At 41.5% G+C, this 27,767-nt stretch overlaps 1 protein-coding gene across 10 annotated transcripts; it reads left to right on the forward strand.

The window, feature by feature from the left end:
• The first annotated feature begins 183 nt into the window (after positions 1-183).
• G3BP1 (G3BP stress granule assembly factor 1) lies at positions 184-27,767 on the forward strand. 10 transcript variants are annotated; one of them, XM_035105709.3, is made up of 12 exons: positions 184-304; positions 17,508-17,621; positions 19,068-19,149; positions 20,351-20,524; positions 21,348-21,438; positions 22,829-22,922; positions 23,494-23,698; positions 24,811-24,912; positions 25,247-25,358; positions 25,891-26,016; positions 26,114-26,244; positions 26,722-27,767. In XM_035105709.3, the coding sequence occupies exons 2-12, from the start codon at positions 17,527-17,529 to the stop codon at positions 26,926-26,928; spliced, it is 1,419 nt and encodes a 472-aa protein (XP_034961600.1). In that variant the 5' UTR covers positions 184-304; positions 17,508-17,526; the 3' UTR covers positions 26,929-27,767. The 10 variants fall into 10 exon arrangements, with proteins under 10 accessions (XP_034961600.1, XP_034961604.1, XP_088518150.1 ...); XM_035105713.3 differs by having other exon boundaries at positions 26,135-26,244; XM_088662024.1 differs by lacking the exon at positions 184-304 and adding an exon at positions 324-726 and having other exon boundaries at positions 26,135-26,244.

Below are 27,767 nucleotides of genomic sequence, written 5' to 3' on the forward strand. Positions count from 1 at the left end.
GACTAATGCGGACGTCAGTCCTACTAACCGGCTTTGCGCTCGCTGTGGCGCGATTGGCCTCTCTGGATGTTAACCGCCTCCCCTCCCTCCCTTACGGCCTATCGTTCTCCGAGCTGGGCACCGAGCTGGCTCCTAACTGGCTGCGGGCATGCCATAGTGTTAGGTTGCGCGCCGGGTATATTTAGCCGGTGGCTGAGCACGCTGTTGCGTGAGGTGCTTCTCGTCCCCTTCGGCCTGCCTGCCCGCCTCGTACGGAGTGAAACCGCCTCCTCCTCCTCCGCGTCCAGCTCCGCCTCGCCCGCAGGTTGGTGCGGGAGGGGCGCAGACGGGTCACGTCCTTCACGAGGGGTCGAGGAGTGGGGAGAGGGGGTCTCCTACCCCTGTGGCGTCTCCTCCGCCGCCACCGTCGCCATAGACACGCGGCTGCTGCGGCGCTCCTCCCCCTCGTCCCGCGCCGCTTTTCGCTCCGCGGCCTTCAGCCTCGGGGCTGGAGAGGGACGCCGGTGGCGGGTGGGCAGGCGGTGGGGTGTGTCTGCTGAGCCAAGGGGGCGCTCGGGGCTGGCGGGCGTTTGCCTGGCCGGCCTGGCGGTATATTGAAGGGGGAGGGGAGGTTGGGGCATAACGGGGAGCGGCGAGCTGGGCTCCCTCTGCGTGGCCGGGCCTGAGCCGTTAACAAGCCCGCTGGGTAGCAAAAGCGAGGCGAGAAGGACCCGCCCGTCCGGGGAAGTGCGTGATCTATAAGACTAAGAGGACAGAGAGTGGAGGGACGGGGCGGGTGGGCGGCTGTTAACGGGTCGCTGAGCTGGCTTGCGAAGGGAACTCGGTGCTGGCTTAACGACGAGGGTCTCCTTTCTGACATGCGGAGGAGGCGGCGCCCAGCCTGGCCCCGGCGCGTTCCTCTCCCTCCCTCCTCGATTGCTCGCTCCGCGCTATGAATAACTAACTAGGAAGGTTCCTGATCGTGCCTGTAAAGCGGCCTACAAAAGAGATGGGGATGGGGAGCGGGACCCTCTTGAAGCGCCGTTGCGGCGCTCCCCGCGCTTCTCTCGCGCCTCCAGAACCTCCCACCCACCCCACCGAACAAAAACCCGCGAGCTTTGTGAAAGAGCGGAAATGCACGAACGGTGCTCGTTCCACCGGTGTAGGTGGCGGAGGAGGAAAGCAACGGGAGGTGCGAGACGCCGCTCCGTTCACTGTTCACGGGAGTAGCTGCGTAGGAACCGGAGCATAATGGTGCTCCTTTTCAGTGGGGCAGACGCTGGTGAAAAGGGCCCGCGGAAGCGAGCTGTGCTCATTGTGCAAGCCTAGGCAGACGGAGCTGCAAGCTTTTGTCCGTTGCCGCACGCAGCCTGCTTTTCCCTAGCGCGCAGGCAAAAAGGCTAGGCTGGAATATAGAGACCTATGTAGCTTTGTTTTAAAGTGGCGTAGCCTTTCATTTGAGAGATGAGATCGGCAGTGTTTTAAACAACCCTGAGCTGTGGACTCCTAAAAGCAAAAAACAAAACAGAAACAAAGCCCTCCCAACAAGTTTTTGCTTGTAAAAAATAAAGTAATAAAGGCAGAAAAGTAAGGACATTTGCTCAAGGTCAGTCTTAACGTGTTCATAGAAACTAGATTAAGCATGCCTGGAGCTTCTAGTAATTTCCAGGATCTTACTAAAAACTATTAGTTTTTCTATTGAAATAGCTTTAGTGGGAATCGTTCACTGGCATGTTTTTCTGATAAATTGAAATCTGGTTGTGTCAGGTGGCTGCATCATAATCTGTTGCGGAGTATTTGTAGCAAGTAGCCATGTTTCCAGTTTGTGCTATTTTTGTCTGCCTCTCCCATGGACACAGTGTTAGGTTTAGGAAACGGAGGCAGACTACTAAGCTATAGGAAAATGCCCATTTATTAAGAACTTCTGTTTGGGGGGCACTTGCAGGGCTCTGGTCAGTCATTAAGTAAAAGATAATTCTGCTGCTAAGGTGATCTGTATGGTTAAGTGGAAAAATACCATCATGTGTTCCCATAAGGTTTCACAAAGATGCCAACTATTTAAAATTTGCTAAGTCCATAAATGAGACTTAAATGAATTTATCAATTGCTTGGCATCAAATCTTTTTTGCACTTGTTTGTAGTAGCCAAAACAGCAATGGTAAAGTTTGTGCTGTCCAGACATGCTCTTCTGTGTACTTAACTGGAAGTGCTGCTTGAACTATTATATCTAAAAATAGCAGACCCTGGTGGTAGAATCCATTTTAGACTAAGATTTTCACCTGGTGTACTGAACTTTTTGTATTTGAATAAAATAATCTCAGGAGTTTTAGATTGTGTATGTATAATCAATAGGGTCTTGGGTAATGAAATGTTGGATTTAACAGATTCCTTTTTTGGTTGCTCATACTGTACACTAATAATTTAAAGGAGTTAATAATAGGTATTCCCTACAGGTCATTTTAAAGACAAACTACATGAAACAAACTTCTGCTTTCTTTAATATGGAGAAGACTTACACATTTCAGATATGCTACTGGCTTATGGACATTTAAGATAAGGATACCTTAACAAAGACAACCTAAGATAGTCAGATAAATTTCCTTACTACTGTATGTACGTTTGCTCACTCACCTAGACTTAAAAGTCCAGGAATAAAACAAGCATGAAGACAAGAGAAATGCCTTGTTGGGTCATTTTGTGGTGGATTAATGCTCTCTAAATTTACCAAAAAACAAAATAAAAAAATCATTCCAGTAGCACCTTAGAGACCAACTGACTTGGTCTCTAAGGTGCTACTGGAAGGATTTTTTAAATTTTGTTTTGACTGCATCAGACCAACATGGCTACCTACCTGTAAATTTACCCACTCATGTTTGAAAGTTGCAGTAGACTTTTAGAGTTGTGATGCTCAGTTTAGAGTCTAAACTAGGGGGTGAGAGACCTGTCGTACTCCAGATATTGCTAAACCAGAACTCAAACCATTCCAGACCAAGATACTGCTTTTGACAAATAAATATCTGAATAGCTTAGGCTCAGGTTACCTGAAGAAGCTACTTTCCCCAAACTGTATGGGCTTTCAGATCAGAGGAGGCCCTTCTGGCAGTGCCATCACTGAGTTAAGGTCAGAGGATCCACAAGGTGACCAGGAAGGCCTTTTTGGCAATGCAGCTCCATTGTAGAACATCTTTTCCCTTGAGGTTTGGCTAGGAACCACTGGAGTGAACTTTAATTTTCTTCCAGGCCATCCATTCCACTATCCCATCTCAGATCCTTGTATTGTTGAATTGTACTGGAAATTTTTAACTGTGTGTTATTGGCCCATTGTTTTTAAATTGTAACTTGCCCTGAGATCTTACGTTGTAACCCTACCCTCTCACCGCAGAACTCTGAGCGTTTGTAATACTTAACTGGAACTGATGGGGATTGAAGTTCCATCAGCATTTGAAGGGCATAAGATTGGGGAAAATGTAGGGTTGTAGTGATTAATAGTTAATCCATAGATAGCCAGGAAAAGCAGATACAAAATTACAGTGGGATTGAAAATTATTCTCCTGTTCATACTAGAAAACAACACATACATTTAATTATACATACATGTTCTTGATTATACATAAATTTATTAGTATACTTTAAGCTGCTGAGGAAATATTATTTTATTTAATAAATTTATACATTTGTTTGCAAAAAAATCTCAAAATGATTTACAAAATATTAAACATTAAACTCAAATTCACAACTATACTTTAAAACATACAAAAGTTAAAATACTAAAACAGATTAAAATTACCTCAACCTTCTAAGGATTTGGGTAGACGTGTCTAAACAAGAATGTTTTTAGCATTGAAAAGAGTACAGTGAAGGTTCCTGCTTGATCTCAATAAGCAATGAATTCCAAAGTGCAGTGGGTGTCACATTAAGTGACCAAGTTCTTACAAATGTGGAATGGGCATAATGTGACATCTGTAGTAGTGTCAGTTCTGCTGACTGAAGTGATTGGGTGGCACATGGGGGTAAGGTGATCTTGTAGGTAAACTGGTCTCAAGTTGTTAAGGGCTTTATGTACCAATAGGTAAAGGTAAAGGGACCCCTGACCATTAGGTCCAGTCGCGAATGACTGGGGTTGTGGTGCTTATCTCGCTTTACTGGCCGAGGGAGCTGGTGTTTGTCCGCAGATAGCTTCCAGGTCATGTGGCCAGCATGACTAAGCCACTTCTGGCGAACCAGAGCAGCACACGGAATCGCCGTTTACCTTCCCGCTGGAGTGGTACCTATTTATCTACTTGCACTTTGATGTGCTTTCAAACTGCTAGGTTGGCAGGAGCTGGGATCGAGCAACGGGAGCTCACTGCGTTGCGGGGATTCGAACTGCCGACCTTCTGATTTGCAAGCCCTAGGCTCTATGGTTTAGCACCTTGAACTTTGCCCAGTAGCAAATTGGCAACCAGTGCAGATTTCTGAGCATAGGGGTTATATGTTGACAAGGCGTCACTCAGTAGTCATGGTGCAGCATTCTACACTTAACAGCAGCTTCTGGATCAAGCACAAGGAAAACCCCACATATAGAGTGCATTGCAGCAATCCAGTCTTGAAGTAACCAACACATGAACTACTATGGCAAGACTTTCCTGGTCCAGGAATGACTGTACCTGTCAAACCAGCCACAGTTGGTAAAAAGCCACTGAGGTTACCTAGGCCTCCAGTGATAGAGCTTGATCCAGAAGCACCCCCAAATGGCGAACCTGCTGTTGAAGAAATAATTGTGAAATAGGAGTTTGAAAAAGTTTTTACATAAAACTGTTTTGGATTAACTACATTTTTACCTCTCTCCACGCCCCAAACAGTTTGCATGTGACTGTTATTCAAATTCATAGTTTTGAATTCAGTTTCATTTCTGAAATGTTATTCTGTGTTTTAAACGTGATATCACCCACCTTCAGTGATGTTTAAGTCAAAACCACACTTAGGTACAGACTAGGCAGTTTAAACACTTAACTGGGGCTTATGCACTCAATAAAATCAGCTGAGTGAAATCCAGAGTGAAATCCAGCCTAGCAGTTTCATTTGACTTCTGACTATTTGAAAACCACTATGATTTACATTTAGGTAAAATAAGTAATTTTAAGGATTGAATGTTTTCAGCACCCAAAATAATAATTATAATAATTTATTATTTATACCCCGCCCATCTGGCCGGGTTCCCCCAGCCACTCTGGGCGGCTTCCAACAAAATATTGAAATACAGAAATCCATCAAACATTAAAAGCTTCCCTAAACAGGGCTGCCTTGAGATGCCTTCTAAAGGTCTGGTAGTTGTTGTTCTCTTTGACCTCTGGTGGGAGGGCATTCCACAGGGTGGGTGCCAAAATGTTAACAATGCCTAAGAAAAGTTCCGTTTAACGCTTAAAGTATTTCACATACGTTACAACAACATCTTTACAACCTTGCAATCCCCAGTGGGTGGATCTGTGGTCCTCCAGGTTATTGGGGATGGTGAGAGTTGCAGTCTCTAATAACAGTATCACATCTGCTCAGTGTTAGAAACAGATGAAAGCTAGGAGCTAAATGGCGCCTTAAACTTAGGTAATAGGCGTGTGTAGGTGCGTTTTTCTAATATCAAGAATACAAAGCTAAAAATGAACTGCAGCTAAAATATGTTAATTTTTCACATGGTTTAGTCCTCCCCCTGCCCACCCCCATAATACTCTTAAGAGGGTCTCTGCCAGTCTTCAGAGAGTAACTGGAAGTGGGGAGGCAGAAAAAGCTCCACCTTTCCTTCCACTATGCAGTTTTAATCTGAAATCTTCGGCACAGTACTGCTCTCAGAAACTGCTCATGCTAATGAAATTCCCACCTGCTGTGGCATCAATATTGGTGTGCCAGAATAATAGGCTTTCTCTGACTTGTGCCCATTTCTAGACTTAAAGGTGAGAATGGGATGAAAGCATGTTGGTAGTAGCTTGGAGGATTGGTAGACATTTCCTCCACCTGTTCACTATTTTTCAACCTCCAGCTGACAAAGGATTATCAAAGATCATTATTGGTGGCAATTGTAAGCTTTTAATTTTTTTCATCTTGATACCCAACAGGAAGTTCAAGATTCTCTGCACAACAGTGAGGTGGGTTTGCTGGAAACCCTGCACAACTGTGATGTGGATTTGCTGCCCTCTGCCTAGGGCAGAGGTTTTCAAACTTTTTGAGTCCACGGCTCCCTTAACCAACTACATTATTTCTGCGACACCCCCGTGGGGCTCAGAAGCCCAGTTATGTCACCCCTTGTCTGCAGAGCTGGCAGACTCTCGCCCTTTTTCGAACACCCTCCTTGGTGGAGTGTTCCCTCAGTCTCTTCTCCTTTCCCTTCTCCTTGGGAGTCCTCCGGACAGCTGCTGCTGTCCCTGATTTCTGAACTGCCCCCCCCCCCCCGCTGCTTCCCAGAAGCACCATTTGCCTGCAGAGCTTATAGCCAGGGCTGTTGCAATAAACAGCTGTGCAAGCCTTTGTGAGGCAGAGACATGAGAGGGCATCATAGGAACGAGGGGAGGAAAGAGGGACGGAGGCCAGTGTTGTCCGCACCCCGCATCATTCAAGGCACCCCAGGTTGCCACAGCACACTGGTTGAAAACCACCGGCCTAGGGCTAGAACAGTTCCCATGGAAAAATAAAGAACTGGAAAGTGTTATACCTTACATCAGTGCTGCACATTGTTGAGAATTACTGTGTCTGGGATGGATAGAAGATGTAGGACAAATCCTTCTGTTAGTTTTCTAGTACTTGTGAATAAATAGGGTATGTATGTATTATTTTATTCTCCTAATCTGTATGAAAGATGGGAAGCAGTAAGACACATTGTTGGCATCCATCTGTCTTGAGAGACAATAGAGTGCACCATCTGAAAAACTCCAGTGCAGAATTCTTGGCAGTGTATGTGGAAGTTCTCAGCTGTCCAGATGACAACACCACCTCTGCCACTCTCAGCCTTGCTGATGTTGTTCAAAGGAAAGCAAAACAGTACAGTACATGTGGCACTAGCTTGGCTGCAGGAATTGCCAGAATGAGGTGAGCAAGGTGCCATCCTACTGCCTTGGGGACTGGATTTGTGTAGGGTTTAGTCCTTAGTCTTTCCTTCTCCTGGAGATGTCCCACAAGGTAGCGTATAAGGATTTTTCCTTGGGAGTTTACTCCTGAAGCCTTTCTTATGGATGAGTATAGCCACAAGGCAGCAGAGGTTTGAGGTCAGAGTTTTAAGGTCTCCTAGATGGGTTACCTTTCCAGGTTAACAAGCCCCATCTGTCTTCTGATTTTCTTCAGACATGAAGGGAACAACTGCTGCCCAGTTAGCTTTCTAATGATCTCTGCCCAGTAAACCATGGCTTATTTACTAAGAGCCTTGTGCCTCTGTTCTGCCCTCCTTTCTCTTTTGTGTTGCAACTGACAATGTCTGGGGTTTGTTACACCACAGTCTCCCATTATATCTGAAGTGGGAAACTGGCTAATAATAATAATAATTTATTATTTATACCCCGCCCATCTGGCTGGGTTTCCCCAGCCACTCTGGGCGGCTTCCATCAGAAAAATAAAATACAGTAATCTATTAAACATTAAAAGCCTCCCTAAACAGGGCTGCCTTCAGATGTCTTCTAAAAATCTTGTAGCTGTTTTTCTCTTTGACATCTGATGGGAGGGCGTTCCACAGGGCGGGCGCCACTACCGAGAAGGCCCTCTGCCTGGTTCCCTGCAACTTGGCTCCTCGCAACGAAGGAACCGCCAGAAGGCCCTCAGTGCTGGACCTCAGTGTCCGGACAGAACAATGGGGGTGTTTTCAAACCATAATCTGATCCTGGTTTGATATCTGAGTTTGTAGCCTGAGATTAAGCTACAGTTTCCTAGTTTGCATTCAATAGACACTGCTATTTCAACACGTAGGGGAAGAGAGGATGAAGTTTGTGGTGTAGCATTGCTTCCCAAATATAATAAAATAGTTTGATAGAATTTTGTTTAAACTGGTCCTGATATTTCTAGTTTCTCTGTGTGTACTAAGCACCTGTACACTTGTGGGAGGGCTTGGGTCAGTGCTACAGAAATAATAGTTGAACCAAAGTACATGAAATCATACCAGCTGAGCATATGGACATGAGCCTCTTCTTCCCATATATGTTTTCCTTCCAGTGTTACATGTAAAGTTTTTCTGGAGGGAAAATTTTGGTTTAACTTGTGCAAGTTATCCTTGAAATAAGGTGGCTGCTGAGTGTGAAGTTGACTACTACAACAGCAGCAGCTTTGGGGCAATGCATTTCCCTTTGTTCTTTTTTATAATAATATTCATTTTGTAGAAAACAACAACAAAAAAGAACAAAATACAACAATACAAACTAAACATACAAAACTGAAAACAAAAAACATACAAACTTTTCTTATAAAAACCTAACCCCCCCCCCAAGACAGCACCTAGAATTCTATGTGCAAACATTTTCTTTATCACGTAAGTATGTGCTGCTTTATGACTACATATTTCTGGTCATTAAGGTCTGAGCCAGCAAAAGAATCCAGTTGTATTGCTTGCTTGCTTGCTTGTTTTTATTAGGTAGCAATTGTTTAAGCTAACCCTGGCTTAAGAGAGGTTTTTACTTTGAGTGCAATACTGATATGTGCAGCTGAAGATGCTTACAGCCACTGAAAGTCTAGAAATCCACAGTTACACCAGAGCAAATGATAAGGTCTTGTTCTTTATGTGCTTATATAATGCCAGCTATGGTAAACTCATTCAAAAGCCTGCCAGAAGATTAGTCATACTAAGATCAGGACAGATACACTACTTAGCAGGTCTGAATGTGAACTTGGCTCCATACATGCAGAGCCACTGCTGCAAGTGCTCTGCTTCTAGCTGCAGGAAATCATATCTCAGGTAATGAAGAGGACATAAAACGGCTTTAGTTTCTGAATGCAACTAGTCCAAGTTGGTGTTCAGTGACTTGAAGGGTTCTTAACACAGAAACTAATACTTTTAATTGGGCTCAGAAACAGTAGTATCTGATGAAATTGCTGTAACACAGGTTCAAGGTGTATTAGCCAGTATTCAATAGAAGGCACACAGTAGCATTTTGCATTGGCCGAAAGGTTTGCTCGGATAGATCTGATTCTTCATGGTTGGGGTAGTCAAAGTGAGGTCTGATTTAAATGTCTGAAGTATGCCAACTCATCATGGTTTGTTCTCAGATAACAAACCATTATGTGATGCCATGGTTTGTTGGTTTATAAACAATGACTTGTTTGAACTATGATTTGGCCTTATGAGCTAATCCAGCTCCTTTGGTTTAATCATGGTCTTAAATTGTGGTTTGCCACAGCAAATGCAAAGCTACAGAGGCATGAGTAGAATTCTTAGAGGGAAAAGATATGCTTTGAGTGTGCTTTAAAGGTATAGTATGTACAAAGCTGAAGATGATGGACCAAAGATCTGACTCAGAATAAGGCAGCTTCTTAGGTTTCTGAAATGAAAAGCTATATATAAATTACCTAATTAATGATCAGTACTTTCTTTAAAGAAGGAGAAAACTTCCATTTATCCAGAAAGACATTCAGTGCCTTGGCCTAGAAGACCATTGTTTGCTGACGCTGACCTTCACCAACTCTACTCTGCTGTTCAAGAGCCAAAGTACATGTGGTGGTTTTCATAATGGCAAACTGTCAACATTCATGGGAGATATATTCAAAATTGATCCAAGCAACTCATACTTCTGTATAGACAAGCCTGGAATTGTCACATCTGTAGCTCCAACAAATTGAGCAAAAATGGAACTTCTGAGTAGATGTGTGAACTTTGTGGTACCTGTAATCAACACCACAAAATTTTTCTTTGTTTTTGAATTATTTAATGTTGGGCCTCCCATGCTAAAGCTTTAAAATAGCAGGAATTACAGTCAATCGATGCCTTAATATTTATTTTTTAATATTATCAGCAATATTTTCTTTAGAAATAACAATATAGTTTTTTTAAAAAAACCCCCCAACAACATTAATCTTAGAACCCAGGAAAGCAAATTCAGTGGCCCAGTTGGCACATTACAGTAAATCATTGTTAAAAGTCAAATGTGATATAGCAAGAATGTGAAAAATACTAGTTATAAGGCATGACGCTGGTTGACATATTGGAAGAGGAGCGCCACAGTGCTGCAAACCAGTATGCTGCTTGCTTTATCCCAGTGTTTCATTTATTGTTTAAAGCAGGCATTGGCAAACTCGGCCCTCCAGATGTTTTGGGACTACAACTCCCATCATCCCTGGCCACTGGTCATGTCAGCTAGGGATGATGGGAGTTGTAGCCCCAAAACATTTGGAGGGCCGAGTTTACCTATGCATGGTTTAAAGTGACACGAACCAGGCCTTTCTCACATGATATAAAATTATTCAAAATAAAACAAGCTCCTAATAATATATGTTCTTGTATGCTCCCTCACTTCTGTGAATGCACAGTTCAAATGTTTTCTGTTAGTAGGAAGGTGCGACTCGAGTACAGATGTTGGCAGGGAATTTTTGTAGTCAATTGGGCAAGGAGCCCAATAAAAGTGTTGTGTCACAATGTTTCTTGCTTGGAACAATATACTACAGCCATCAGTGCACTCCGGAATGGTGTTTCTCATGGCATTGAATTTGTGTAAGGTAATTGTATGACATCACACACTCTAGGGATGGCAATTCTAACAGTTCTGCTACCCAACCATCAATATTAAATATAACTTTGGATTTCTAAGTCATTGAGATTCGTTTCTTAGCAACTAAGATCACACATTGAATCTAAGCCACATGCATCTTAAGTGTGCTCAGATAAAGGGTGTTGGTCCTATTACTGGACTTACCTGTTTTTCATTAACGTTTGTGGTTTATAACTTTTTATTCCTTGAAGGCTTCTTGTGGACTTATTTGAGTTGGAAAATAAAGATACCGTCCATTATCAAATGAACAAAGAAAACAATACTTAATGTGAGGTAATTATTTTTAGCCCCCCCCCCCAGTCAAATACCATTCATATTTTCAATTGGCCTCTTATTTATTAATACCTCCTACCAAGAATGTGTAGGAGGTTAAGCTATTGGACTTGAGTCCCCCCCCCCAGTCCTCTGGGAGTATAGGATCCCCCAATTTTGTTTGTGCAAAGCATATGGAACCCAGATCAGAAGCTCCACTCTTAAATGACAATATTTTTACTCTGGAGAAAATAGACAATATTTCCAATGAGTTAAAATCAATTCTGGTGTTTGAGATGGTGTAAGCCTCAGGCACAGAGATTAGGAGTGCCATCCCTTTACATGTCTACTCAGAGTCATTGACTTAAAGGGGGCTAATTTTTGGGTGAGTATTAAACTGCAGCCTGAGATTACAGTCCTACTGTGCATATACTTACAAGGGAGTAACCTTGTACATATACATATACTTACAAGGGAGTACAGTGGGCCTTCATTTTGAGTAAATATGCAGAGAATCAGGCAGTAAGAAATGTTTAATGTGGTTATAGCATCATTGTTTGATATTAAGCAATTTAGTTTGTAAGTCTTTGAAATGTAGTAGGTCTTGAGTATGCAGTAATTGCTAGACTGTGAAATGTTCTCTCAATCAAGCTTGCCATAAAAAAGGGTGACCTTCAGTTCTGAGTATCTGTTGGAGCCAGGTTAGTGAGTTACAGAGCACGTAAAGATTGAATTTCTGTACATCAGCCAGTGTCCTTCATTTAGCCCAAGGTGCAACAGTGGTAAAAGTTAGGCAGAACTGAAATCGTTTGTTCCAACTTCCAAAAGTAGGTGCGAATCAAGAGAGCTCCAGAATTATTTATATTGGCTGGGGTTGCTCATAGTGTCGTGTCTTAATTTTGGGAGATTGGAAAAGCAGAATGAATAAGAAGTAGCTGAATATGGGAAGTGAAATCTCTCTTGCTTTGTAGATAAGTATATGTTACACAAATTTTAGACAAATTGTAGTTTGTTGAATGCAAGAGATGATGAGCAGTTGTGCCCTGTGAGCACCTGAGTGTAAAGTGCTACTTGTGCTGCCGAAAACAGCACGGGCACTTAACCTCTTGTGTGTGTGCCTGAGAGGAGGTATTCTGTAATTATGTGGTTAGGAAAGGTAGCTGTAGTAGTAGGACAGGTGGTAGCATTGGGCAATATGTTGATATATCCAAAACCAGTTTGAGGTCCATATGATACAGTTTCATAATTTTCGACCTGGCATATCGCGAATCATGATGTGTGTTAGGGCTGAACAATGTATGGCTTTCAGCATTGTGAAATATCACCAGCTAATCATCGTGATATACAATGAAATATCACCAGCTAAACATTGTAATATCACAGTGTCTGAAATATATCACAATGTCTTAAATAAGGCTCTAACTATGTAGAGGTGCACGAGGTAATGTCCTGACAACTGCTACTATTTAGGAGTATAAAACTGATACATTTTTACTTACCTGTAACGGTGATTCACGATATATCGCCATATTGAATATTATGAAACTGTTACCATAATGTGGACTTTAATCTGATTTTTTGACTATGTATTGATACGTTGCCTAGCCTTAATATACTTGTGTGTGTGTGTGTGTGTGTGTGTGTGTGTGTGTGTGTGTGTGTGCGCGCTATGCAAAAATCAAATGCAAAAGCCATGAAGCCAGCCAATGACTACATAGTTCCATCCTTATTTCAGGCATCGTGATATTTCAGTATATTGTGATGTTTAGCTGGTGATGTATCACAATGTGGAAAACCACATATCGCCCAGCCCTATTCTGGAACTTACACGTAGGGTGAAATTTAATCGTACAAAGTGTGTATGGTCATAAGAAACCTCTATAGTTTCCAGCTGATTCATTCATTAACAGGTGACAGAAATAAAGGATTCTTGGATATTTCTCGGTTTGCAACATGACTGAAATGAAATGTAGCTGTGAAGCAAGTGAATGCTTCCAGGGTTTTTTGTTGAGTTTGTAATAAGGTAATTTGGGTATAAAATGGCTATACTGTACAAGAAGAGTTGTAGACTTTGATCATCTGCCTTTAAGGAGATGAGCTCAAATATAGCAGCTTTGATCACATGCTTCCCCTCCCTCAGTCTATAATAGGAAGGGCTTAAATGGCTGGACATCTTTTAGCCTGGAAAAAGGGTATTTGTAAGGTGACTTTGGCAGACGTGCAATGGAGACTGGGGATACAAGAATAATTTGCATTAGGCTGTCCGTGGATAGGCTGAGCTTGATATTTGCCACTGTTTTGTGAAGTCACGTACTGTACAGCAATATACATTTTTCTTATTCTGCTTTTATTTGTGGCTATTTATAGTTGGGATTCATAGTAGGTACATAGGAAATTAACTTAATTGAGTCAGATGATTGGTCCATCCCATTGGCCCACTCATGGGATTCTTTCCCAAGCTGGAGATTCAGGTATTGAACCAAGAACCTACTGTATTTCTTGAAAGCATGTGCTTTTCTTTAAAAGCATGCCCTTCCCTTTAAATGTGTTTTTGTATAGGTGTAATTTCTTTGCTGCAAGAGATTATACTAATTTTCCACAATTCTGAGTTGCTTGTGTTAATAATTCCAGACATATAAAAACATGAAACAGTCAGCAAACCTGGATAACTCTTCAACACAAGGGAAACTTAACATACGTATTGACTGTTTTATAAAGACGAGACCAGGCCATTGAAAAATCCAGAAATTTGAAAGACTTAATATTCTGCTTGCACTGCAGTAGTCAGACTGCAATATTTTATCTTGAAAAAATCCCCCTCCCCCCAATCATCACCATAACCAGCATGCCTTGGACTGCTGTGTGAAAGTGTTGAGCAATGTATTGGAAGTAAATGACATGCTCTGCTCTATCGGTCACAGACCTTTGTTGTGCTGCTAATATGTGCACAGACTAATATGTGCTGCAAAGCTAATGCCTTCCTGTGGTTTTATAGTGCTCTGACATGTTTATTTTTAAGTTACATTTCAACAATATGTTACTTTTTTGAGGGAAATCTAGCCAGAAAAGTCTTAATGCTGATTAAAGGTCAATTTAAAAGGCTGGGTGATAAAATTGTACACATAGTGAAGATGTGCTGAGCTTCAGATGGCTGCTCAGGTGAACTGGACATTCTTCCCATCTATAGCAGTTATGTCACGCCCACTAGTGTGAACAGAACATATAGAAAAAGTGCAATATCCCTAAAAGCGTGGAATACCAATTGCAATTCCACTTGCATCTTACACTGAAAGAAAGGTGTTTTTGTATTTGTATTAATTTTAGGAGCCACCTCTCTGGAAGCAGCTCTACAGAAATGTGTGTCAAGTCTTGACAGATGTCAAACTTCAGTGTGCTTGGGAATGTAAATGTTTGCATATTAGTAATTTAAGCACTGGGGGTTATGGCCTGTTTTCAGATAAGTCATTAAAATAGTGAGTGGTTGAATGCTACATAACTGTTCCTGCACTAAAGTTTGGTGTAAATTTGAAAGCAGGTATTAACCATCATAAACATACATTTTCCTCAATGCCATGTTAGCCTATTGCAGATTTAAACTAAAGGGGTAGAATGAGCAGTTCAGGTTTAAAAAGTAACCCTTAGTTAACTTGAATTGATCTATTCAGATGGTATAATTTGCTGAAGCAATTTGCATAAACATTTTTACAAATGGCAAGTACAGTATAGACCAACTTACGTAAGCCACCTGGTGATCTGTCTTAGTGACTATGCATTAAATGACTGGGTGGTAGCCAACTAAACAGTTATGCTAGTGTAGGCAATTTCGGCTGTGCCACAAGACTCCACCCCCCCATCCTGCAACTAAATTTGTTCTGGGGTTCCCTAACCCTCTGGAGCAGATCTAGGGAGTGCATGGGGAAAGGAGATGAAGATGAAGAGAGGTTCCATTTTGTTGGTTAAAGTTGGTTAAAGCAGAACTGTTTAGTTGGATACCATCTGGTGTGTCTTAATTTTTAAAGAAAACCTAGTTCTTTATTGCCCTCCAAAGATTTGTTTTTGTTTCTTTTTTGTTGTTGTTGTTTAAATTAAGCAACAATGAAAATTCAAACCATATAATGCTCAGTTAGTCATGACCAATCTATGTTTAAGAGTTCTCATCTATGTTACTGTTTAATATTAGAAAAATTCAACAGCCACAGGCAAGCATTATGGTTAACTTCACTATACATCAAAACTCTTTCATAGTGTAAACATAAAACTACAGTAACTGCTGGCTTTTCTCAAATGTGCTGATGCTTGATGTAGCCAGACCTTTGTAGAGCACTTAACTCCTTGTGATAACTCAGTGTGGTAGATGATTGTTTCCATTTTAAAAACTCAGACTTGTAGTTTTCTAACAGCAGCAATGTGTTTATATAATTTCTTGGAACATGGAAGGTGTGCTCAAATGTAAGGCCTTGTTTACTAGGCCACTCTGACTCTCCCCACAACCTGTATGTGTGATATTATTTATTTATTTATTTATTTGATTTATTTATATCCACTCTTTCCCCCAGGTTTATGGTATATTGCTTAGCTTGTAGCTGAGAGATAAAGATTCAATCTTCATTTTATTTTAGCCAGTTTATTTCCCCCCTACTTTTAGACTGCTTTGCATCCAAATAGGATCACAGGGTTTTTCCTAATGCAGTCATAAGACAATAAAACAACAACTTTAATTGTTTTACTGGTGTGGGGGATGTTAGGGGAAGGGGTAGAACCTCTGGTGGGGGACACTTTGTGCTCCTTCAGAGTAGTTTGTCAGCTTTTGGTCCCCACAATGCACTCAGCTCTGCATGCAAATACAGGCTCTGGCAGATTGAGTGGATCAGACAAATAGTAGGTCCAGCTGTCAAGAAGGCAGTTTCTGCATTTTCTGTACAGGGAAGTGAGGGACGGATGGGGCTTGTCAACCTGAAAAGGTAACCCATCTAGGAGAAGGGAAACTCTGATCCTAAACACCAGCTGCCTTGTCTTTGGGAGAAGAAAAAGCTAAGGAGCAAACCCAACGCAAATACGGAGTGGGGTCCTTAAGACTGTTGTATGGCACCTTGTACACTTCCTTCCGGCAGCCAAATACCATGATCATGGAGATGAATGTATTATTGTCTTTCCAGATCAGTCAACAAGAGTAACTTCTTATGGACAAAGCTCCAATGGCAGCCCAGCTTTTAAAGACCCACCCCACTCCTGACAAATGAAAGCCCTGTTTCTCACTTTTGGCTTGTCAGGTTCCCTCAGTGCTGGATGAAGAAAAGAACATGGTCTGCAGGAATACATTTGCCCATGCTAGGCTTCTTACGGATGTGCAGTGGGATGGGCTAGTGAGTGATCAAGTTTCCCCTCTGTGTTCATAATACACATGGGCTGAAAGAACATAGGATTCAAATTTACCGGTATGCATTAGGATATGTGTACTGTATAGGGACGCAGGTGGCGCTGTGGGTTAAACCACAGAGCCTAGGGTTTGCCAATCAGAAGGTCAGCGGTTCGAATCCCTGTGATGGGGTGAGCTCCCGTTGCTCGGTCCCAGCTCCTGCCAACCTAGCAGTTCGAAAGCACGTCAAAGTGCAAGTAGATAAATAGGTACCACTCCAAGCGGGAAGGTAAATGGCGTTTCTGTGTGCTGCTCTAGTTCGCCAGAAGTGGCTTTGTCATGCTGGCCACATGACCTGGAAGCTGTATGCCGGCTCCCTCGGCCAATAACATGAGATGAGCGCCGCAACCCCAGAGTCGATCATGACTGGACCTTTATGGTCAGGGGTCCCTTTACCTTTACTGTATTGTGAAGTGGCTGTTTTTCAATGGAAAACAATTGAATAGTTGGCTTTAACATATGTATAATTATGTAGGGGAATGATCACTCCCCCCCAAAATATATGTTTTCAAGTAAAGAGCATTGTTTGTGTACAAAAAATCACATTCTAGCTTACTGAAAGGGGTATGAAGGAATGATGGCGCCCAAATTTTGCTACTTCAAAACCCTTTTTGTGCACCTTACCCTGCTCTGCTCTGGACTCCAATGTTTTTTTGTGGGGGTTGTTTGTGAGGTGTGCGCGTGAAGATTTTGGCAAAATGGGTGGGTGGAGAGCCAATCAAGTAAAAAATGGTGGATAAGAGGTATCATGTCCCAGCTTATTGCTTAGATGACTTACTGTATGTGAACTTAAAGGTCATTGCACCTTTTCTTGAAGCCTCTCAGTTCAGCTACTGAAGTCAGACAAGGTTAATGGGAATTAGTGCAGCCATATATAGCCTCTTAAATTCTACAAGAAGATTTACTTGCTTGCCACCAATTTTTTGCTGCTATACTTGGAATTTTGGGCACTTGTATTTTTTGATATAGTCACTTCAAAAAGCTATGTTTGGATTATAGTCTTGTTTCTTTTTCCCACCATTGAAATATTTCAGGTAATTTAGCAGTGTGTGCAGTAAATTGGCAACTGTGTGAGAAATTGGTTATAGTTTATATAAGCTTTCCTTGCCAAGGATGAGTATTTGATATATTTTCACAAATGTTTTGGTCTTCAGTTTTCAGTTGACCAAAGAAATGGTGATGGAGAAGCCAAGTCCCCTGCTGGTTGGGCGGGAGTTCGTGAGACAGTATTATATTCTGCTGAACCAAGCACCAGACTTCTTGCACAGGTAAAGTCTCCTATTTGAATTAATTAAAATAATATTTCAGAATCAGGGGCACTGTTATACAGAAATACTGACTCCTCTTCACAAGTTTAATTTGCCAAAAGCAAAACAAGAATTATGGGTGCAATGAAGACTTTGCAGATAAACTTCTACATCTCTTCTGTTCTTTGTCCTCCCCGCAGTTTAAATTTGAGCCAGAGTTGTATATGCTCCAGGACCAGATTCCCTCTTCTATTACCACTGTGAAGTAATAAATTGATATTCAGTGTTAGTAATATTCAGAAAAGACTCATTGAAATCAGTGGTCTTGAACCTATTGATCTCATTGAGTCTTCTCTGAATATGATTTGGTTGGATATTGCCTATAATCTTCTGAGTTTGAAGATTATTTTTGTCACTCACTATTCTTGCATTGCCCTAAAATAGTAATAATAAAACTCCATACAAAAGTAGTTTCCAGCTTGGTTTCTTCCATGGAAGTTGTAAAACCTCAGTCTCGTCTTCCCTTATAACCCAGCCTCCGGGCAAATATAAGGAGATAAGAGTTTCTTGCGAAGACCACATCAGGCCACAGGCAAGATGTGGACTGCCATTTTAATTTATTGAACAGTGAACTACACAAAAAGCAGAGCTCTTTTCTACATACAGCAGAGCTCTTATGCAAACAGCAAGAGGCTTCCAATGTGAAAGGACTGCTTAACAAAATAAGGGACTCGGGTGGCAAATTTAGCAATCTGTGAAAACCTGGTTTTTGATTTGATTTAATATTTGTATTTCACTTTTCCAACAACAAATGTTGAGCTCGAAGTGGCTCACATTAATCACCATAACATTTTTTAAAACTCCAAACGTTGCAGTGGGCATGGTTGTTGAGTGGTGATCAGCTGGTGGTTAGCTTCAGATGTGCTTGGAGGAAAAGGATTATCTGGACTTGTTTCAATCTGGCTTTGGGCCTAAAATCAGAACCGAAAGAGCCTTGAGGCACAGGCTGATGACCTTTACGACCTTTAGAAGAGAAGAGGCACCAGAGGACTGCTACTCAACTCCTTAGCAGTTGGCTGTAGTATACTGCAGGGTTACATCTTGTCCCCCATGCTTTTTAACATCAATATTATGGCACTGGGGAATAAGCTCACCAGTAGTGATTTGGAGCTGAGTGCCACAATGTAGATTGTTACCTGCGGGGAACTTCTAGTTACCAGTGGTGGCCAGGTAATCGTGATAAAGTTGCGATTGTGTTCCTAGGAGACAGACAGTTAAAAGACCTGTTTTTGACAACGAACAGCTGCAGAAACTGGTTTGATAACTTGCTGGCTTTCCATCAGCCCACATCAAAACAAAAGATTGCTTACGCCTAAAGTCAACAATATGGCTAACATTTTAGTGCTGCAAAGGACCATGTAATGGAATTGTACATTGATGCAATGGATGTAAATTGCTCTTTCACAGGTTCTATGGAAAGAATTCTTCTTATGTCCATGGTGGCTTGGATTCAAATGGAAAACCAGCTGATGCAGTCCACGGGCAGTCTGTAAGCATTTGCAAAATCGTTTTATGATTGAGTGAGTCACAGTCAAGATGCAGTGTAAAAGTCTGAGGAAAAATACTTCAAATTAGAAAATAGAATTTGAGGAGGTGGGAAACTAGTATCAGATTTCTGTGCCAGCTATCTGAATTCTTAGTCCTTAGGTATTCAGTTGATGGACTTGAATTGAAGTAAATATTTTCTAGATTTCTATAGGTCATGTATTTTCAGGTAAGGTGGCATGAGTTTTTAAGAATGGATGCTGGAAAGTATATGTTGGTTAGCTTAATATGTGCCCCTGGAAAACTGGTGGAAAGTATTGTTGCAGATGGGACAATCAAGCATATAGAAGTACAAACCTTGCAGAAGTGGGAGACAGCATGGCTTCTGCAACAGCAGGTCCTGTCTCATGAACCTGTTGGAATTCTCTGAGAGTGTCAACAAACTTCTAGATAGAAGTGATCCAGTTGTTATTGTGTACTTTGACTTTCAAAAAGCTTTTGACAAGGTACCTTACCAAAGACTAATGAGTAAGCTTAGCAGTCATAGAATGGGAGGTCATTGTAGATAGTTCGATGAAGATGTTGACCCAGGGTGCAGTGGCTGTGAAAAAAGCAAATTCCATGCTAGGTATAATCAGAAAAGGAATTGAAAGTAAAACTGCCAGTAGCATAATGTCATTATACAAATCTGGTGCAACCACATTTGGAATACTGTGTACAGTTCTGGTTGCCTCACCTCAAAAAGAATATTGTAGGGTTGGAAAAGATTCAGAAGAGGGCAACCAAAATGATGAAGGGTATGGAACAACTTCCTTATGAGGAAAGGTTGAAGCTTTTGGGACTCCTTAGTTTAGAGAAAATGTGAGTAAGGAGTGATGCGGCATGGAGAAAGTGGATAGAGAAAAGTTTTTTCTTCTTCATAACATTAGAACTTTACATTTAATTAAGCTGAATGTTGAAAGAGTCAGGGCAGATAAAAGAAAGTACTGCTTCATGCAGTGCACAGTTAAACTATGGGACTCGCTCCTACAGAAGCCGATGATAGCCACCTACTTGGATGGCTTTAAAAGAGGGTTAGACATAAAATAGAGGTCTGTCAATGGCTTTTAGCCATGATGGCTATGTTCCACTTGCCACCGGCAGTATGCTTTAGAATAGTGAATCCTTAAAGTAGCTCATACTTATTTCAATATTGATTTCTGTAGGATATCCACAAGAAGGTCTTGTCACTGAATTTTAAGGATTGTCGCACGAAGATCCACCACGTGGACGCCCATGCCACTCTGAATGATGGTGTTGTTGTACAGGTCATGGGTGAGCTCTCCAATAACACACAGCCAATGCGGAGATTCATGCAGACTTTTGTCCTTGCTCCTGAGGTATGTAGCCTGTGGGAATCTTGTGTCTGGGAACCAGTATGCCCGACATCAGTGTGTTACTTCATATGAGTGCAGTGGGACTGGGGGTGCCAGGAAGGTTCAGTTGGATCCCCTCTGTCATTGGCTGCAGAACTTCTTTACTTTAGAGTCATTAACAACTGTGATGCACTTGTGTTTGGATAAGCCTGAATAAGCCTAGCATTTGTGTATGTGTTAAGTCCTTTTTCTGTTCTTGTTGCATACCATAGACAAATGGATAATTATCAGCATTCATAACTGAGAAGCACTATTTGTCATAAGGCCTGGTTCCAATAATTTATAAATAAGAAATCTCTAAATGTATGAGTGTCACAGCTCCTCAAATTTTTGCTGGCCTTGGTAGACTCATTGTCTTAATACTGATGTCTCACTGTTTAGTTGGCTGTGTTGGTTACTAAAAATCTCTGCTTCCATGATAATTTTATCATGATGTATATAAATTTAGTAAATCATAATAAATAAATTATACATTAAAAGCTATTATGTCTTTGTTTCTTAAAAACTGTTTTCTAGCTTCTCCTGATCATTGATACTTTGAATGAATGTTTTTTAGTTGAGTTGAGCGTACTTCTGAGATGGTTCAGGAAGTAATGTTCTTGTAACAATGAAAGCGTACCTCTATATTTGTATCATAGTGCAAGTAGGTAAAGCAGAGTTAGATTGTTTCAAACGTAAGCAAAGTGGGTTTGTGCTGTCAGATTAAACATCAACACTGTATTCATAGTACACTCGTACTGAGTACAGTAGTAGACTAAACTTCCTTTTCTCCTTGTGTTGTCTCCAGGGTTCTGTTGCGAACAAGTTTTATGTCCATAATGACATATTCCGTTACCAGGATGAAGTTTTTGGTGATTTAGATGCTGAGCCTCCAGAGGGTAAGTACCAAGACTGTCAATGTGTTTTCCTCCTAAATTAGTTCTCTGTGATGAAAAAATGATAACATGATTTTCCCAGTCAAATTCAAGTTGCTTACAAGTAATGAACTTAATATTATTAATATATTTATATCCCACCTTTTCCCCAGACTGGGACCCAGCATCAGAACATGCTAAAACTTTAATAGCAACAGTAAAACTTAGTGCTAAAACTTGAGCCAGCCAAATTTTATTTATATTTATATAAGAGTTAGATATTTTTAAAGTTCTTAACTTTAGCAGCTGTCATTCATACCTTTTGTAACCGTGTGCTATGTACTTGCTGGAAGTTTAGAAGCTTCAGTTAAAACCATGCCTCTGAAATATGTTGATCAGCTGTTTGTGCAGTGATGTGAACAACTAGATTATTAGTATTCTACTGTTGGTTATGTATATATTATGGTTGAGTACTCTATTTTATAATGTACCTGGCCTGGTATTAGCATTGTTGGAGTGGGGCAGGCTATAAATATTTGGTTAAAATAATGTTAGGGTAAGGGGATATTTCGGCTAACTAAAATCACATTTCCCCATGCCTAATATGTAAAATTAGTCATAATTGCAAGTGGCTGACCAGGAAGGCAGAGTTTGTCCCTCCTAATACTCCTTGCCAGCGAGCAGGAGCAACAAATCAAAATTCATGACCTAGTGTTAATGTCCAGATTGGGGGCTGTGGTTTGTTGCACTCCAAATCAAATCAGAAGCCAAGGTTTGTTCTTGGAATTACCAGTCATAATTTGTTTGATTGAAACAAGCAACAGTCTCCAGTTTTGACAAAACATGAAGGTAAGAATTGTGCTAGTGATGTCTTGTTTGCTAGTGGAGAGGACTGAGAGAGAAGCAATCTGCATGTCAACCATTAGCACAGCTTACTATAACATGAGGGACCCAGGTGGCGCTGTGGGTTAAACCACTGAGCCTAGGGCTTGCTGATCAGAAGGTCGGCAGTTCGAATCCCTGCAATGGGGTGAGCTCCTGTTGCTCGGTCCCAGCTCCTGCCCACCTAGCAGTTCGAAAGCACGTCAAAGTGCAAGTAGATAAATAGGGACCGCTCCGGCGGGAAGGTAAACAGCATTTCCGTGGCTGCTCTGGTTCGCCAGAAGCAGCTTTGTCATGCTGGCCACATGACCCGGAAGCTGTCTGCGGACAAACGCTGGCTCCCTCGGCCTATAGAGCGAGATGAGCGCTGCAACCCCAGAGTCGGACAGGACTGGACCTGATGGTCAGGGGCCCCTTTACCTTTACTTACTATAACATGAGAATGCAGCCACTGTGTGTACATTCTGACTGTAATGTGGAAATTTGTCCTGTACTTGATCGGTGTAAAATCTATTTTTTTCTCCTGCACCAGAATCTGAGGAGGAAGCAGAGGAACCTGAGGATAGGCAACAGACTCCTGAGGCAGTTGCTGATGATTCAGCAGCCTACTACGAGCAGTCTGTCAGGTAACTCAGACATGGTTGCAATCATAACTATGTCACTGCTTCTAACCAGTTTGCCTATAACTGCTGGCTGAAATGTAGGAAGGAGACCAGTATTCTGTAGAATACTAATTTTTCAGACTAAACCTAATCTCATTTCTGTTTTAATAATGGTCTCCTGCAGAATCAGTGCTGACTTTACTGCAAAAACTAACATTTTTTTTTTAGGACCTGATCTCAAGACTCTTGTTCTAACAAGTGTCCATCAATATACTCAACAATGCTGCAGTCTTTTTGCATAACTAAAAGTCCACAAGCCCTTTCTTAAAATTTACTGAGGTGGGAGCATTGAGGTTCAGATTTCTAGGGGAGTGTGTGTGCATGCGAGAGGTCGTGAATGAGTATAATCCATACTGATTTAAAAGGGGAACATTGCTGACAACAAAGCATTGTTGCATGAGGGTTCAGATTGGATGGATGTTTGTTTGTAACCCTGGTACTGAAATAGCACAATATTGGGATTCCATTTATGGTCCTGGTGCTTGAGCTCTGCAAATGCATTGTTACCATAATGAAACTATTTTTCCACCAACAGCAATGACTTGGAGGAACATTTGGAGGAGCCAGTTGCAGAGCCGGAACAAGAAGTTGAACCTGAACCTGAACAGGAGCCTGAACCAGAGGCTCAGGAAGAAAAAACTGAGCCAGCGCTGGAGGAAGCAGCACCTGAAGAGACTGTAGAGAAGAGTCCTTCTCCAGCCCCTGTGGACCCTGCTCCTGTAGTGCAAGAGGACTCGAGGGTAACATGCATGATTTTAATGATGATACCTCCTTTCACATTTACTCATGTGTATTTTTAAGTTTGAAGTGAGAAAGATTTCAAGAGCTGTCAAGACGTTTAAGATAATTCCTGTGTTAGATCATGCTACTCTCATTTAGTTGAAGAAAAGGCAGTTGTATCTTAGCAGAAAGTGAGTGGCAGGTATCTTGATAGCAAGATGGCAATTGTTCAGACTGTACTGTAGTTGCCAAGTTGTAGAGCTTCAGTCTTTACAGCATACAGTGGTACCTCAGGTTACAGACTCCGCTAACCCAGAAATAGTACCTCGGGTTAAGAACTTTGCTTCAGGATGAGAACAGAAATCGTGTGGCGGCGGCAGCGGGAGGTCCCATTAGCTAAAGTGGTACCTCAGGTTAAGAAGAGTTTCAGGTTAAGAGCGGACCTCCAGAACGAATGAATTCTTAACCCGAGGTTCCTCTGTATCACATTGTAGCATAAGAATTGTATAAGTCCAAAAAACCTCTCTGTATTTTTGGTCACCATAAATGCTCTAAGTAGTATCTGGAAGAATACTCTTTGTCTATTGGGTATCTTGCTGGCAAAAAGAGCCTGACAACAGCAGCCATTCATAAATTGTGTAGGTTTAGCCATTTGTAGACCTTTAGGACAGTTTGTAAGACACATCTTAAGTTTGCATTCCAGATATTGAAAGGAACCTTAATTTCCAAGGGTTAAATACTATTTATATAAAGGCTCTATAAATAGCCTCTCTACTTTCTGATTTATTGATTTTTTTTTGTACATTTCTAATACATTTTTGCATGAGTTCAGTTTATAAATATTATAAAGACATAGTAGCCACAGGGCGTGGGCTTTTGAGGGCTCTTTTTGCTGCACCTACCCATAGTAATGGGGTTTTCCTTAGCATGCCAAACAGCATGGTTAGGGGAATGTAGTTTCCAAGTATAGGAACACATCACGGATATCCCTCACAGACATAATCACACTCCCCCAGGCATTTTTTGAAGAAAGATGTCAAAATTTGTAAATGTGCAAGAAACTTTGTAATTTTGAAGAGCACGGGTACCTTATGTTACTCAGAAATAATGAAATCTTGTTTGTTTCTGTTAGACATCTTCATGGGCATCTGTAACCAGTAAGAATCTCCCACCTAGTGGAGCTGTTCCAGTATCAGGCATACCACCTCACGTTGTCAAATTACCTGCATCACAGGTAAAAAATATGCCAGCCAACTAATGAACTTGAACCAGGATCAACAACTGTCAGATTAATTGCAAGTTTGATAGCATTTCAAGCAGTAGAGCATTATTTTTACTGTTTAGGAAATGCTCGTTTTTTGTTGATGATGCAGTCATCTTTCTCTGAAATTTGTTGCTTGCAATTTCAAGTAGAAGGGTGGATAAATCTTCCTCTCTTCTGGCATCTGAACTTGTGCTTTTCCCTTTCCTTGGGGTTCCTAGGTTTAGAATGGTTAGGGTGTGAAGATGTTGACACAAAGCTTTGCTTGACTTAGATACACCACATTTGTGCTGGTACATTTTTGCAGCCCCGTCCCGAATCAAAGCCTGAATCTCAGACTCCACCGCAGAGACCTCAGCGAGACCAGAGAGTGAGAGAACAACGGACAAATATCCCACCACAAAGAGGCCCTAGACCAAGTAAGAAATCTGGTGTACTTGGTAATAACAATATAGCTACTAAAGCATCGCTCTCTGTTGGAACAGATAAAGTCAACTCTTGTGGTGATACTCAAAGATGTTAAACCAGGCATCCCCAAACTGCGGCCCTGCAGATGTTTTGGCCTACAACTCCCATGATCCCTAGCTAACAGGACCAGTGGTCAGGGATGATGGGAATTGTAGTCCAAAACATCTGGAGGGCCGAAGTTTGGGGATGCCTGTGTTAAACTATATACAATAAGAGTGTGTCGCAAGAGTAGGAAAGAATTTGGGAATAAATTAAACCAGATGCTTTCAGAGTCTGAAGTGCCACAACTTCATCTTAAGTGGACACTTCAGTCTGCTTACAGGCTTTTTAATGGTAGCACCAAGTTACTCATTTGTTGTGTTTTATTTGAAGCTTTATTGTCTATTGACTTCTGTCATTATTCCAGTAGGCAAAGCTTATGTTGGTGTTTATAGAAAGCAAAAGATGATGAATGAGTTATATCTTATCTTTTTTAATTGTAAGTGCGGGAAGGAGAGCCAGGTGACATGGAAACTAGGCGTATTGTGAGGTACCCAGACAGTCACCAGCTGTTCGTTGGGAATCTCCCTCATGATGTGGATAAGGCAGAACTAAAGGATTTCTTCCAACGTAAGTCTTGAATATTGCTTGCCTAGTGGTGGGGCTTCAGGGTTGTGTCTAAAAGTACATGCCTATTTCTACAGAACAGTCTAATGTGTGATCAAAGAAATTGGAAATTCTTTTGCAGGTTATGGGAATGTTGTGGAACTACGTATCAACAGTGGAGGAAAACTCCCTAATTTTGGATTTGTGGTGTTTGACGATCCAGAGCCCGTTCAGAAGATCCTTGCCAATAGGGTACATTAAATGATATTTAAGTGATAAAGGTTATACTGAGGTGTACTAAACACTGGTGTTTTGAAATAAAGCAAACACAAAAAACCCAGAGAAGCCTATTAGAATGTGTGTGCACAACTTAGGTTTATTCCATTTTATTAAAAAGCCTCCTTTGTTTAATTTTGTGGTGGCAGCTGAAGTGGGAATAGACAGACAAAGCTGTTGGTGCTCTTGGCTAGATTACAATATTAATTTGCAGTTCCAGATAAAAATAATGGCCTACACAACAGTGGAAAACTATCCTTGCCAAATATGGGTGGGGTGGGGGTTGAAAGAATTCACAACTTGAGTAAACAAAGACATTGCATTTTGGGAGATCAGGATCTACTTTTCTGCAATATCTGTCCCGTGCAATAATTCACTTCAATGAATTATTGCACGTATTTAGCACTTTCTTACCTGTTCATTGATTCCACTTTACCGTTTTTTCTCTTACAGCCGATCATGTTCAGAGGAGAAGTGCGTTTAAATGTGGAAGAGAAAAAAACGCGAGCAGCCAGGGAGGGTGATCGCCGAGACAACAGACCCCGTGGGCCTGGTGGCCCCCGTGGGGGGCTGGGAGGTGGGATCCGAGGGCCTCCACGTGGAGGAATGTCTCAGAAACCAGGATTTGGCACTGGAAGGGGCATCGGGCAACGCCAGTGATTAATGGATGACATGATGAGACAAACCCTTCCTGCAGATTTGTGAATTTCAGCCTTGGGTATCTTGGAATGTGGCCCTACCCTGTTATAGACTGCTACGTTTGATACTATTTTGGCCCATTTTGTTTGTGTTTGGTTTCGTGATTTTTTTTTCTAGTCTTTGTCCCAGATTCCAGCTTTGTGGAACAATATTTCGGGAAAAAGTGGATTTTTTTTTTTTAAAAAAGAAAAGAACTGAATCCTAGCTTGCTGCAGACATGTGGACTGGATTTTTTTTTGTACCTGTTGTTTTTCCTAATGGAATGTGTGGCGCTTTTTTTTCTTCCTTACTGAAATGGGGTGCGCTTCAGTCAGTGGAATTAACCTTTTCAGCTGCATGTGTTCAGGAGCCTATAGGAAAACTAGTATGTGACAAACGTTTCAAGGGCAGGGAAATCCGTCACCCCTTGGGGTGGGGTGGGGTCACATGACCTGCTGGACCTTGGTCTGGAGATGTTGCCTCTTGAAAATTGACATTACCCTTTCTCTGTGGCGCTGTAAAAGTGGAATAAAGGGTATCAATAGAATGCTCTTTTTTGGTACATGATCACGAAAAGGAATTCTCACTACTGTTTTACCACTTACAAGGATTGTGGGATAGGTTTTAAATGTCTAGAACTTGACTCTTTAAAACACTGTTCCTGAACTTGTTTTTTTTTTTATTGAAATAGGGAAGTTTTTTTCATGTTTAGTTTGTATTTGTATTAAAACGAAAACAAAATTGTTGTGCCTTCTATTTATCTCTCATTCCAGTCTTGGCAAATTGTTAAAAAAGAAATAAAAAAGTCTAGATTTGCTTTA

The sequence above is a fragment of the Zootoca vivipara genome, chromosome 2, assembly GCF_965207765.1.
Source record: "Zootoca vivipara chromosome 2, rZooViv2.hap1.1, whole genome shotgun sequence".
Classification (NCBI taxonomy): domain Eukaryota; kingdom Metazoa; phylum Chordata; class Lepidosauria; order Squamata; family Lacertidae; genus Zootoca; species Zootoca vivipara.